At 44.3% G+C, this 14,205-nt stretch overlaps 1 protein-coding gene across 10 annotated transcripts in view; it reads left to right on the forward strand.

Annotated features, from left to right (window-relative positions):
* Positions 1-3,679, forward strand: part of LOC110289287 (tyrosine-protein phosphatase non-receptor type substrate 1) — a 39,203-nt gene extending 35,524 nt beyond the window's left edge. For all 10 annotated transcript variants that reach the window (XM_029473642.1, XM_029473645.1, XM_029473649.1 and 7 more), the window contains one exon: positions 1,381-3,679. In XM_029473642.1, the coding sequence (XP_029329502.1) occupies positions 1,381-1,638 (258 nt within the window). In that variant the 3' untranslated portion in view covers positions 1,639-3,679. The remainder of the gene's footprint in view (positions 1-1,380) is intronic.
* The last annotated feature ends 10,526 nt before the right edge of the window (positions 3,680-14,205 follow it).

Here is a 14,205-nt window from a genome sequence, read left to right on the forward strand (position 1 = left end):
CAGAGCCTTGTAAAACAAGACAAACCCAGTCCTGAACCTGGAACGAAAGCCTCAGCTTTCCTGCTATTTCCAAAGCAGTTGACACCACTTTAGACATAATCTGCTGACGGGGCCAGGCTTGGAGAGGTGTGAGATTTGTAAGCCAGACACCTTGTTGTGCCAGCCCCTACCAGCCTTAGGCATGAGCTAAGCAGTAATTAGCAAGTATGAGGCCGTTTCTAGTCATGGCAACCAGAGTTCTTGCCCTCTGTTATTTTGTTTCTGTGCTTCCTTCTGGAATCTTCTGGGTAAAAGACTTGGTTACTGAAGCCTGTAGAAATTCACATTCCAAGACTTACTGAGTGTGCAAATACATGTCAGGCCCTGGCCCCCAATATCAGCCTCAGTATCTTGCCATGAAGGGAGACCAGTTCAGTCTCCATGATTTCCCTGACAGCAGGCCTCAGGGTAGAGGTACCACAGTGTGGGAAGTTCACCATGTTAGGCTCCAACAGGCTTCATTTCTTTTTCTCAGCTGAGTGAACTTAGACCAAATCACTGAATTGATATCTGCTCCCTAGGTCACCTTTTTTACCTGTAAAATAGGGTCAGTCACTCTTCCTGAGTAGCGTTGTCATCAAGCCTTTGTGAAATGATTTCTGACTATGTGATTCCATCCATCTCTCCGTCTCGCCATCTACCCACCCATCTTCCCATCTGTCTGTCTTTCCATCCATCCATCCATCCTGTCACCATGGACTGGGCCTCTGTGCTAGCCTTGTTGTCTGCAGTATAACAAATGCCCAGTTAACGAGAAAGAAATGTGGAATAAACATGTAAACGAAGAGGTGTTCCCTATCTTGTGGGAGATCACATTTGCTAAGGTTGCAAAACAAACATAGTCTTTGGTGGTAGATGCTATGCCAGGGAGATGTGAGCTGAATTGCTCAGAGGAGCTCTGGGTTCAGCCAGAGGTCTTGAGGACCAAGAAGTATCTTAGGGTGGAGCAGTGCTAGAGCAGAATTGTACACGGTTCACTGGGGTCTCTTATGTGAGAGAGGTGAGAGTGGGTGATCCAGGCCAAGGAAAAGATACGGGAAAGGGGAGGGGATAGCTGCAGGTGGTTCCACCCAGAAAGAAGGAGGTGACATGAACATGGAGGAAGCAAGCTGGGACTGGAAAGGAACATGTGATAACCACCCGAGTGTTTCAGAAGACCCTTTGGGCTCTGTGAGGAGGAAGGTGGATTGGAAGAAGAAAGGCTGGAAATGGGATACCATTGGCAGGGGAAGGGCCCGAGTGAAGGCTGAGGCCACTGGGAAAGAAGTGGGCCGATTTTGTTGCCAGTTGATGGGTCAACAGGCTGGGGCACCAGAATGACTTTCTCTCTGTGTCTTTTAGATCCAGGACACAAATGACATCAACGACATCACATACGCAGACCTGAATCTGCCCAAAGAGAAGAAGCCCGCACCCCGGGCCCCTGAGCCTAACAACCACACAGAATATGCAAGCATTGAGACAGGCAAAGTGCCTAGGCCAGAGGATACCCTCACCTATGCTGACCTGGACATGGTCCACCTCAGCCGGGCACAGCCAGCCCCCAAGCCTGAGCCATCTTTCTCAGAGTATGCTAGTGTCCAGGTCCAGAGGAAGTGAATGGGGCTGTGGTCGGTACTAGGCCCCATCCCCACAAGTTTTCTTGTCCTACATGGAGTGGCCATGATGAGGACATCCAACCAGCCAGTCCTGTCCCCAGAAGGCCAGGTGGCACAGGTCCTAGGACCAGGGGTAAGGGTGGCCTTTGTCTTCCCTCCGTGGCTCTTCAACACCTCTTGGGCACCCATGTCCCCTTCTTCCGGAGGCTGGGTGTTGCAGAACCAGAGGGCGAACTGGAGAATGCTGCCTGGAATCCAAGAAGTGTTGTGCCTCGGCCCATCACTCATGGGTCTGGATCCTGGTCTTGGCAACCCCAGGTTGCGTCCCTGATGCTCCAGAGCTTGGTCTTCTGTGTGGAGAAGAGCTCATCATCTCTACCCAACTTGAGCTTTGGGACCAGACTCCCTTTAGATCAAACCGCCCCATCTGTGGAAGAACTACACCAGAAGTCAGCAAGTTTTCAGCCAACAGTGCTGGCCTCCCCACCTCCCAGGCTGACTAGCCCTGGGGAGAAGGAACCCTCTCCTTCTAGACCAGCAGAGACTCCCTGGGCATGTTCAGTGTGGCCCCACCTCCCTTCCAGTCCCAGCTTGCTTCCTCCAGCTAGCACTAACTCAGCAGCATCGCTCTGTGGACGCCTGTAAATTATTGAGAAATGTGAACTGTGCAGTCTTGAAGCTAAGGTGTTAGAAAATTTGATTTGTGCTGTTTAGTTGTTGTTGGGTTTCTTTTCTTTTTAATTTCTTTTTCTTTTTTGATTTTTTCTTTCCCTTAAAACAACAGCAGCAGCATCTTGGCTCTTTGTCATGTGTTGAATGGTTGGGTCTTGTGAAGTCTGAGGTCTAACAGTTTATTGTCCTGGAAGGATTTTCTTACAGCAGAAACAGATTTTTTTCAAATTCCCAGAATCCTGAGGACCAAGAAGGATCCCTCAGTGCTACTTCCAGCACCCAGCGTCACTGGGACGAACCAGGCCCTGTTCTTACAGGGCCACACGGCTGGCCCTTTGCCTCCATGGCTACTGTGGTAAGTGCAGCCTTGTCTGACCCAATGCTGACCTAATGTTGGCCATTCCACATTTAGGGGACAAGGTCAGTGATACCCCCCCTTCACTCACAAGCACTTCAGAGGCATGCAGAGAGAAGGGACACTCGGCCAGCTCTCTGAGGTAATCAGTGCAAGGAGGAGTCCGTTTTTTTGCCAGCAAACCTCAGCAGGATCACACTGGAACAGAACCTGGTCATACCTGTGACAACACAGCTGTGAGCCAGGGCAAACCACCCACTGTCACTGGCTCGAGAGTCTGGGCAGAGGCTCTGACCCCCACCCTTTAAACTGGATGCCGGGGCCTGGCTGGGCCCAATGGCAAGTGGTTATAGCAACCCTGACTATCTGGTCTTAACATGTAGCTCAGGAAGTGGAGGCGCTAATGTCCCCAATCCCTGGGGATTCCTGATTCCAGCTATTCATGTAAGCAGAGCCAACCTGCCTATTTCTGTAGGTGCGACTGGGATGTTAGGAGCACAGCAAGGACCCAGCTCTGTAGGGCTGGTGACCTGATACTTCCCATAATGGCATCTAGAAGTTAGGCTGAGTTGGCCTCACTGGCCCAGCAAACCAGAACTTGTCTTTGGCCGGGCCATGTTCTTGGGCTGTCTTCTAATTCCAAAGGGTTGGTTGGTAAAGCCCCATCCCCTTCTCCTCTGCCTAGAGACATCACGTGTGTATACACACACCGGTGTATAGATGAGTTAAAAGAATGTCCTCGCTGGCATCCTAATTTTGTCTTAAGTTTTTTTGGAGGGAGAAAGGAACAAGGCAGGGAAGATGTGTAGCTTTGGCTTTAACCAGGCAGCCTGGGGGCTCCCAAGCCTATGGAACCCTGGTACAAAGAAGAGAACAAAAGCGCCCTGTGAGGAGTGGGATTTGTTTATCTGTAGACCAGATGAGAAGGAAACAGGCCCTGTTTTGTACATAGTTGCAACTTAAAATTTTTGGCTTGCAAAATATTTTTGTAATAAAGATTTCTGGGTAACAATAATGCCTTGGGGGTGTTCCATTTTGTCTTTGAAGCTCTGTCCTTGGAGTCTGCCAGTTGCCTGTCTTCTGGGGCTGGGGGTGAGGATGAACTATGCCAAGGCTTCAAAACGTTCTGTATAACTTGGTCTTCGCTAGGTTTTACAGGAGTTCTTGTTCCCTTGGCTCAGACAGGGTCATGGTTGCATCGGTCGTGCTGAAAACTCAGGCACAGACTTTCTCCACTGCTTCAGTGTTGTGGGCATTTGGACAGTTCACCCATCCGCTCGCTACCTCCGGGACCTTGGCTGTACATAGGGTTTAATTGTGCCCCTCCCAAGGTTCCCTGGGAATTAAAGAAAGGATCACTCCATGCTGTATGCAGGTCTGCATTGAGTGTTGAGCTGTGCCTCTCTACCTGCCCAATGGGGCTGATGACCATGGCATAGGCTTTCCATGACTACAGTAAAGCACTGTGATCAAAAGTGAGTCGGGAAGGAAAGGGTTTATTTTGTTGACATTTACACAACATCACTACACAACATCACTACACAACATCACAGTTCATCATAGGACAAGAACTAATGCTGAGGTCATAGAGGAGTTCTCCTGTAGTTTGGTGTTCCCTTAACCGGACCCGGACACTCCCCACCCCAGAAATTCGTATTCCCCCTTTAGTGTTCAGTCCCTAGACTGAGGGAGGCTTTAGCGCACCTTGTGTGCTGACTCTTTGTCACCGTGACCAAACACCTGAAAGAATAATAACTTAAGGCTCTAGGTTGTAGAGATTTCTATCTGTGGTTAGCCGGCTCCATTCCTATGGGCCTGTGGCAAGACAGAACATGGCAGTCGGGGAGGAGCATGCCATCAGAGGTCCCTTACCAGGAAGAAGGGTGAAAAGCCAGGGCACACCCTTCAAATACATGCCTCCAGTTACATGCTTCCTCCACCCAGGCCCCACCTCACTGCTCCCACCACCTCCCACTAATGCCATCAAGTTATGAAACTCAGTGGAAGAGCCTGTTGATTAGGCCACAGTCCTCGTGGTCCATCACTCTCCAGTGATTCCATCGGCCAGCTGGAGGCCAAGCCTTCAACATATAAGTTATCTGGAGAGACATGTCATGTAAGGGATACAATGTGCCTGAGAGTCTTGTGATCTCTTGCATTCTTCAGTTCATGGAAACTTGGCAGAGATGGGTGCTATGATGTCCATTTCACAGACAAGGAAATGAGGCTCAGAGAGGCAAAGTGACAAACTCCAGATCGTTGAGTTAGTAACTATTTTTCAAGCTCCTGCTTGGAAGCAGGCCTTCTGCAAAATTCTGAGAATGCAGTGGTGACGAAGGGTGGGCCACACCCATATGAGCTCATGGAGTGGGAGGAAGTGAGAGCGGCTGCCAGTCCTAACAGCAGTGCTGAGCCTGCCCATGGCTGCTTACAGAATGAGAACATCAGTCAGGGAACAAGGGTCCCCTGCAGGAGGGCAGCCCTGCTGCCAAGAGGAAATGGGTGCCCTCGGGCTTTTAAGAAAGGACTGTGAGAGGAAAAAAGTCAAAGTTTGAGATAGGGATTGTTAACATTTCCCAAGGTGATAAACCAGACCTAGAGAGGCAAAACTTACAAACTGGAAATATATCATAGTTTTATAAAATCTGGACCTTAATCAAGCAGCATAAACAAGCTCAGGTGTATTTCATGTCAGGACTGAGTTATCCTTTAGTAATGCTTTAAACAGTGCTCCACTGTTGGAATGAGAAGAAACACTCCCTCCTTTTGCCTTACTTCTGAGTTTAGGATACCTTTTTCTTATCAGATGGAAATACGAGGGCTTTGCTAAGCCTGCATGAGGTGAAGCAGCTTCCCCAGATAGGAAACCCCCAAGCTGAGGTCTAAATATTGAGTAAGGATGAGTCAGGTTGTGCAGGGGAGCCAGACTGAGGCAGAGACCAGCCTTCCCCACAGGTCCTGGCCCCTATCAGAGCCACACGCCCTTCCACATTACTCTCCATCACCCTGCACTCCATCAGCCTCTTGACGAATTCAAACATGGGTCCCTGGCTCTTTGTACTTCTAAGCTCTGTCCAGAACACTCACTTTCTACTTGCCCTCCAATCTGCAGACTGGGCCTAGTTCATTTGTTATACATGCTACAGCTGTCTCCCAATTCTCTAGAACCTCTATCAGAGTTTGTAATTACACATAGACCTTGTGTTGGTTGATTCACATCCCTCTTCTGTAGTACCCTGGGTGCTGCCTGATAGTAGGTAGAGTATTGGAGTATGTTCCTTAACGTAATTCCCACGCCCAGCCCCTAGAAAGCATCCAGCAAATGCTTGTTTGAGAGGTGGGAGAATGGGTAGAAGAGTGGGAGGATGGCGGATGAGCAGACGGATGAGTTAATGATGGGTAGATAGATTGTTAGATAAAAGAATGGTTGGGGAAGTGGATGCATGTATACATGTAGTATGTATTCATATATGTATGTAGTATGTATGTATGTATGTATGTATGTATGAGAGGAAAACCCAAGAAGGAAGAAAAAGAACTTACTTTGAAGCCTGCTTGGTATCTTAGGAACACTAAGCTCCCTAACTGCCAGGTTAGAACTTAGATTTAATCACCAGTCCCCTGACTTTTTCCATTATCTGTCATTTGTCATGGTCCTGGGTACATTATCCCAACTGGCAAGGAGCCAGTGATACTTGTCTAAGCCCTGGGTCCCTCTTCTTGGGAAGCTGGGGCTATTCATAGAAAACAGGATGAAACAACACAACAAATAGTCAAATAAACTCAGGAAACATTTTAGAGAGCATGAAGGTAAATATTTGAGTTGATATTTTAAACATGATACTAAATACAAGACATATTGTTGGGATGGAATAGACAACCTAACAGTTAAGGGCACTTGGTCTTCCATAGGACACAGGTTCAATTCCCAGCCATCAGTAACTCCAGTTCTAGGGGATTTAATGCCTTCTTCCTACCTCCATGGGAACTAAGCATGAATTTAGTGTACATACACACATACAGAAAAGATAGTCACACACAACAAATAAATAGATAATAGGTTTTAAAGAAAGAAATTGGTAAAATAAGATTTTTCACTTTGCTAACACCATAGACAAAAATCCAAATGGTAAAAAAAAAAAATTAGATATAAGAGCTGACACTATAGAGCTCATGTAAGAAAACATAGGAGGGAGGCTCAATGACTCTGAATATAACAATGACATTTTTTGATATAATACAAAACTCCAGACAACAAAAAGAATAAAGCCATAATTTGGACTTCATCAAAATCAATAACTTGCTAGGCATCATGGCACAAGCCTTTAATCCCAACACTGGAAGACAGAGGCAAGCAGATCTCTGAGTCTGAGGCCATCATGGTCTACCTGGTGAGTTCTAGGAGAACCAGGATTGGATGGGAAGAGCCTATGTCAAGAGAACACTTATGTTTATCCAAGGGCTCTATTAGCAGAATAAAAAGTCAAACTATTTATTATAGGAAAATAGTTATAAGTTGTGTATCTGCTAAGAGATTAGTATACAGGATATATAAAGAACTCCTAAAACTCTACCTCCATGGCCTAGCCCAAGAAATCTCACCGACTTCCTTCTCCATGTCTTCTCTAAAACCGACCAGATTTTGGCCTCACACCTAGTAGCCCAACCTAGTCTACCCATGCCTGCCTGCACTGCAGCCAACATAGACTTCCACCAGGACCTCCCTGCCTGTAATAACCCACATATCTCTTACAACCATCCTACCCGCTCAGACACACCACTTCCTTCTCCAGGATCTAGCTGCAGAGTCTCCCTGGTCCTCCCCCGCCATTCATGCTTTTACCACAACCACTCAAATCTAGTCTGAGGACCACCCTGCCTGCACTACAAATGATCTTTATGCTTTGATCAAGACCTGCCCTACCTATTCCCTAACCCACAGGACCTTCCCATACAATATCTAATCTTTCCACCTAGCCAAATATGCCCCCACAGTCTAGGCTTATACTGTATACCAGCCCAGTCCCCTCCATGCACCTGACATCATTCCACCCAAGTAATTTCCAACTTCTAGACGCAATGTCTCCACCCACCTTACATCCTCGCTTCACCCCTAACCTGTTCTGTATATCAGACAAAGAATTAAGGATAAAAAAAATCCACATGCCCAGACCTTATTGTGAAAATACCAATAATACAACAGAGCAAGTCAACATCTTTTCAAAACCTACTCGTGCTGTAGACATGTCTGCCAATGAGCATTTTCTACATGAACTCCAGAAGACAGAATTTAAAAGAACAGTCATAAACTTCACCAAAAAGTTTAAAACACACACACACACACACACCCCAAAACAAAACAACACCGCCCAATGAAATTAAGTAGACAAGAATGATTATGGCCAAATCTCTCATTGTGCAGATTGGTCAGTTGTAGGCCTCTGTGTTAGTTTCTGTCTACCAGAAGAGGAAGCTTCTCTGATGTTGACTGAATTGGGCTCTGATCTATGCCTTAGAAGCAAGGTTTTCTTGCTAGGTTTTAGAATAGCAATAGTATTTGTTTCCTGTAGGCTGTGGCCTATTCATTCTCAAGTTCTTCGGTACCCAAGTAGTGTAAGCCACAGGTTCCATAATATGTAGTGGGACATAAGTCTACTCAGAGAGTGATTGGTTACTCCTACAATATTTGTTCCCACTATTACACTGGCATTGATTTAGAGGAAGGGAAAACCATGGTTAGAATATATTGTATGAAAAAAGTTTTCAATAAATAAAACAGAAATTGAGGAGGAAGAACTTAGTGAATATAAATAACTGAGTGATGGAAAAAATTAAAACCCCGCAAACGTAAAGCAGGTGGAAATGTTAGTGACCACGAAGGATTTGATAGTGACCTTGAAGAGGACCTGAGCTGAAAGGAAGGTTCAACTAAGAAACCCAATGATTTAATTGGAAAACTTGAAGTCTTAGAAATAATCAAATACAATAGAGATTATCGGGACTCAAAGGTAAGTAGAGGATCTAGGAAGTAAGTGAGGAGTATAATATAATTGAAAGCCAAAAGAGGAAAAACACAAGTCACATAGAATGAAAGCCCATCAGAACAACTAATTAATTTCTCAATGGAAACTTTGAAAGCCAGAAGAGTCTAGAGAAATGAATTCCAAGTTCTAAAAACCTATGATAGCAAACAGACACTAATATACCCAGAAAAACTGTCTGCAATAATTGGAGGAGAGAGACAAGCTTTCTACAATGTAAACAAAAAATTAGTCAACAAACCAGACCTGTGGAAAATACAGGAAACATTCATTCAGTCTGAAGAAAGGAGTGAGCATAGCCAAGAGACCATGGAAAGAAATATGAAGCCATGATTATCAAAGCACAAAATATCACTGAGGATGCAAACAACCTCAAAAGTCAATGACACAATGGCCATAATTAAAGCACGCACCTTTCAATAATAACTTTAAATATCAATGGTCTCAATTCTCCAATCAGAAGACACAGGCTGACTAAATGAATCAAGAAACAAAATCCACCTGTTACCTAAGATGTCTTCATTTTAAAGTTAGGCACTGCCTTAGAGTCAAAGGATGGACAGCGTTCCAATGAAAGGGGGCCAGGAGTCAAGCAGGTGTTGCTTCCTAGCACATGACAAAATAGACTTCAAATAGAGCCAATAAGAAGAGATAAAGAGAAACACTGTATTCTAGTCTGGGGAACAGTTAAAGATGAATGCACGAAATTCTGGGGCACACAGTTTCATTAGGAAACCTGGTACTGGATTTAAATACACAGATTAACACCAGTCCATTAGCAGAGTTGATATCAATACCCCATTTTCTCTAATACATGAGTCATCTGAACAAAAAATAATTAGAGAAAAATGGGAATTATTCAACATCAAATGGACTTATTTATAGAATAGTCCACCTAAACACCAACGAATACACATTCTACTCCCCAATACAAGGAATCTTTTCTAAAATAGGCTACATCCTGGAACACAGAGCAAATATTTACAAACTCAAAAAGATACTTACCACTCCTTGTATATGATCTGACCACAATGCAACAAAACTGACAAAAGAAAAGAAAAAAACAAACCTAGTAATACACCAACTCACAGAGATTAAATAACTCATGGCTGAATGATGAACGAGTCAAAGAAATCAAGAAAGAAGAAATTCCCTGGAACTAAATGAAAGTCAAAACACAACACAACAAAATGTCTGAAACAATAATGAAAGCAGCTCTATGAGGGAAATTTATACTGTTAAGTGTCTACATTAAAACAACAACTACAAAACAAACAAACAAACACTGAAGGAAAGCCAGGTGGGGTGCTGCACATCTTTAATCCCAGCACTGCAGAACTCTGTGAGTTCAAGGTCAGCCTTGTCTACAGAGCAAGTTCCAGGACAGCCAGGGCTGTACAGAGAAACCCTGTCTCAAGAACCAAAACCAAAACAAAACAAACAGACAAATAAACAAAACCAACAACAACAGAAAGAGCACAATGGTTAAATGACACTACTCAAAAAAGTTAGAAAAAACAAACACAAGTCCAGTCAATGGTAAGAAATAATAAAAAGCAAAGCAGAAGTCAGTGAAATAGAAACAAGAAAACAACACAAAGAATCAAAAAATCTCAGACCGTTTTTTTGTTTTTGTTTTTGAGAAAATGACCAAGATTGATAGACCATTGGCCCAAATGAAAGAAAGAAAGGAACCAAATTAACAGAATTAGAAATGATCAGGCATCATTACAACAGACAACAAAGAAATTTGAAATGTTATAAGGGAATATTTTAAAAACCAGTACTCTGGGGCTAGAGAGATGACCCAGAGGTTACTGCTCTTCCAGAGGTCCTGAGTTCAATTCCCAGCAATCACATGGTGACTCATAACCATCTGTAAAGGGATCTGATGCCCTCTTTGCTGTGTCTGAAGACAGCTACAGTATACTCATATACAATAAACAAACAAACAAACAAACAATTCTTTTTAAAAAAACAACCCAGTACTCCATTAAACTGGAAAATCTAGAAGAAATTGATAATTTTTAGATTCAGCTAAATCTCCAAAATTAAAGCAAGAAGTCAATACCCTGAACAGACCCATAACAAGTGAGAAGATTAAAACTAATATTAAATAGCCCAGGACCAGATGAAGTTTGTCTGGTCCTCGCATAATTCTACCAGAAAGCCAAGGAGATCTCCATCCAATTGTTCTGAACTATTTTTTGAAAAGCAGAAAGAGAAGGAACATCCCACACTCCTTCTACGATTCTAATGCCCAACCCAGGTAAAGACAACCAAAGGAAAAAAAATACAATGTTCCTGATGAACATAGACTCAAAATTCCTCAATAAAATACTTGCAAATAGAACACAAACATGCATCAAAAAGATTCTCCACCATAACCAAGTTGGCTTTATTCATAAAATTCAGGACAAACGTGTGTGTGTGTGTGTGTGTGTGTGTGTGTGTGTGTGTGTGTGTGTGTGTGTGTGAATAAATATTATAAACCATATAAATGAACTTAAAGACAAGAAACACATGATCATTTCAATAGATACAAAGAAGCCTGTGAAAAAGAAACTATCCTAAAATTCAGATGGAGCTACAGTACACCACGGAGAGCCAACACATTCCTGAGGTTACAGAACAGTGCTGAAGGGATTACCACTCCAGGCCTTAAGGTACAGTAAAGAGTCATAGGGAGAAAAGCAATATGGCACTGCTACAAAGACAGACATGTTGACCAATGGGACAAAACCAAAAAGACCCAAACAGAAGTACATGTATCTTCAGTCACTTAATATTTGATAAAGTTGCCAAAAACATGAGCTGGTGGAAATGAATGTGATCGATAAACGGCGCTGGGAAAGCCGGATGTGCATAAGCAGAAGAGAGGAGTCTCAACCCATCTGTCATCGTGCATAAAAACTAACACCAAACGGATCGAGGGTCTCAGCATGAGACCTGAAGCATGGACATGCCTAAGAAAACACAGAGAGCACATGTATGATACGGGTGAAGAAGGAAACACAGCACCATATATGATATAGGTGAAGAAAACACAGACAACTCCATATATGATATAGATATGTGGGAACAGACTTTCTGAATAGGGCTCCATTTGTCTAAGAATTGAGGCCAACAATTGTCCAGTGGAGCTTCCTAAAACTAAAAAGTTTCTTAACAGCTACTACCAAAAAACAAACAAACAAAAAAAACCCCAAAAAACAAAAAACCCAAATCAACTGGGTGAAGGGGGAGCCCACAGAATGGGACAGAATCATTGCCAGCTGTACATCTGGTAGAGGATTAATATCTAGAATATATAAAGAGTTCAAACAGCAACAACAAAGATTCAGAAAATAAATGAACTATTCCAAAACTGGGCCTGGCATCCGAATAAGAGTTCTCAAAGGAAGAAAAAATGGCTAAGGAATATCTTTTAAAAAAAAAATGCTCAACATTCCTAGCAGTTAGGGCAATGCAAATCAAAAAGACTTTGAGATTTCACCTTAGCCCAGTCAGAATGGAGAAGATCAGCAAAACAACTAGCAGTAATTGCTGGAGATATGTGGGGGAAAGGGACCTTCATTCACTGCCAGTGAGACTGTGAACTGGTACAGCCATTGTGGAAATCAGTAGGGAGAATTCTTACAGAGCTATAAACAAATCCACCATATGCCACAGCCTATGCTCCTTGCATGCCCACAGTACTTCACATCCTATACACACACACACACACACACACATTCTCTCTCTCTGTCTATCTCTCTCTCTCTCTCTCTCTCTCTCTCTCTCTCTCTCTCTCTCTCTCTCTCTCAGCCATGTCCACTGTTGCTCTTTTCACAATAGCAAAGAAATGGGAACAAAATAAATGTCTTCCATCCTATAAATTGATAATGAAATGTGATACACACACACACACACACACACACACACACCATGGAATATTAGGCAGCTGTGAAAAAATCCCTAAAATCAGGAAATTTGCAGATATATAGATCGATTAGAAAAGGTCATATTGTTTGAGGTAACCCAGACCCAAATCCTTAGATATGAGTACATATCTTAGAGTAACTGCAGAAAGCAAGAAAGTAAGAGTGGGAGGGTCGTTCCTGGAGAAGGGAATTGGTAAGCGATAGAGTGGACTAGCGGGGTTCAAGTGATCTGCTCAGGTTAATGGGAAAGGGGTTTCTTTAGTGAGAGTGGAAGGGGTAAACGCCGCAGAAAGCAGGGGGAGCGAAAAGAGGAACAGCAGAAGTAGATCTCATGGTGGAAATGGAGAAGGAGTGGGCTCTTTAGGGAGGGAAGAGGGTGAAAAAACAACAGAGTGTCTTAAAAGGACTTTTAAAAATTTAATCTTTATTTATTTATTTACACTCCAGATTTGATTCTCCTCCCTCTCCACCCTCTTACTGTTCCACGTCCCATATCTCCTCCCCGTACCCCTCAGCCCGTCTCCATGAGGATGTCCCGGCCTCCAACCCCCACCCCACAAGACCTCTAAACTCCCTGGGGCCTCCACTCTCTTGAGGGTTAGGTGCATCTTCTCTGACTGAACCCAGCCCCGGCAGTCCTTTGCTGTAAATGTGTTGGCCTCCTATCAGCTGGTGTATGCTGCCTGATAGGTGGTTCAGTGTTTGAGAGATTTTGGGGGTTCAGGTTAATTTGTCCTCCTACAGGGTTGTCCCCCCCCCCTCCTCAGGTTCTTTCAGCCTTCCCTAATTCAACCACAGGGGTCCACAGCTTCTATCCATTGGTTGGGTACAAATATCTGCAACTGACTCTTTCAGTTGTTTCTTGGGTCTTTCAGAGGGCAGTCATGCTAGGTCCCTTTTTGTGAGCACACCATAGCCTCAGTAATAGTCAGGCCTTGGGACCTCCCCTTGAGCTGGATCCCACTTTGGACCTGTCACTGGACCTTCTTTTCCTCAGACTCCTCTCCATTTTCATCCCTGTAGTTCTTTCAGACAGGAACAATTATGGGTCAGAGGTGTGACTGTGGGATGGCAACCCCCTTCCTCACTTGATGCCCTGTCTCCCTCCTAGAGGTGGGCTCTACAAGTTCCCTCTCCCTACTGTCCAGCATTTCATCTAAGGTCCTTCCCTTTGAGTCCCAAGAGTTTCTCACCTCCCAGGTCTCTGGTACATTCTGGAGGGTGCCCCCAAACACCTACCTCCCGAGGTTGCCTGTTTCCTTTCTTTCTGCTGACCCTCAGGGCTTCAGTCCTTTTCCCTCACCCAATACCAGATCAGGTTCCACACCCCCATCCCCGCCACCCTCATCCTCTTTCCCTCCCAGGTCCCTCCCTGCCTCCCTGTTTGTGATTGCTTTCTTCTGCCTCCCAAGTGGGACTGAGGCATCTTCACTTGGGCACTTCAGCTTGTTGACCTTTTTGAGTTCTGTGGACTGTATCTTGGGTATTCTGTACTTTTTTTTCTTTTTTTGGATAATATCCACTTATTAGTGAGTACCTACCATGCACTGGGTCTGAGTTACCTCACTCAGGATGAT

Source organism: Mus caroli, chromosome 2 (assembly GCF_900094665.2).
Source record: "Mus caroli chromosome 2, CAROLI_EIJ_v1.1, whole genome shotgun sequence".
In the NCBI taxonomy this organism is placed as follows: Eukaryota; Metazoa; Chordata; class Mammalia; order Rodentia; family Muridae; genus Mus; species Mus caroli.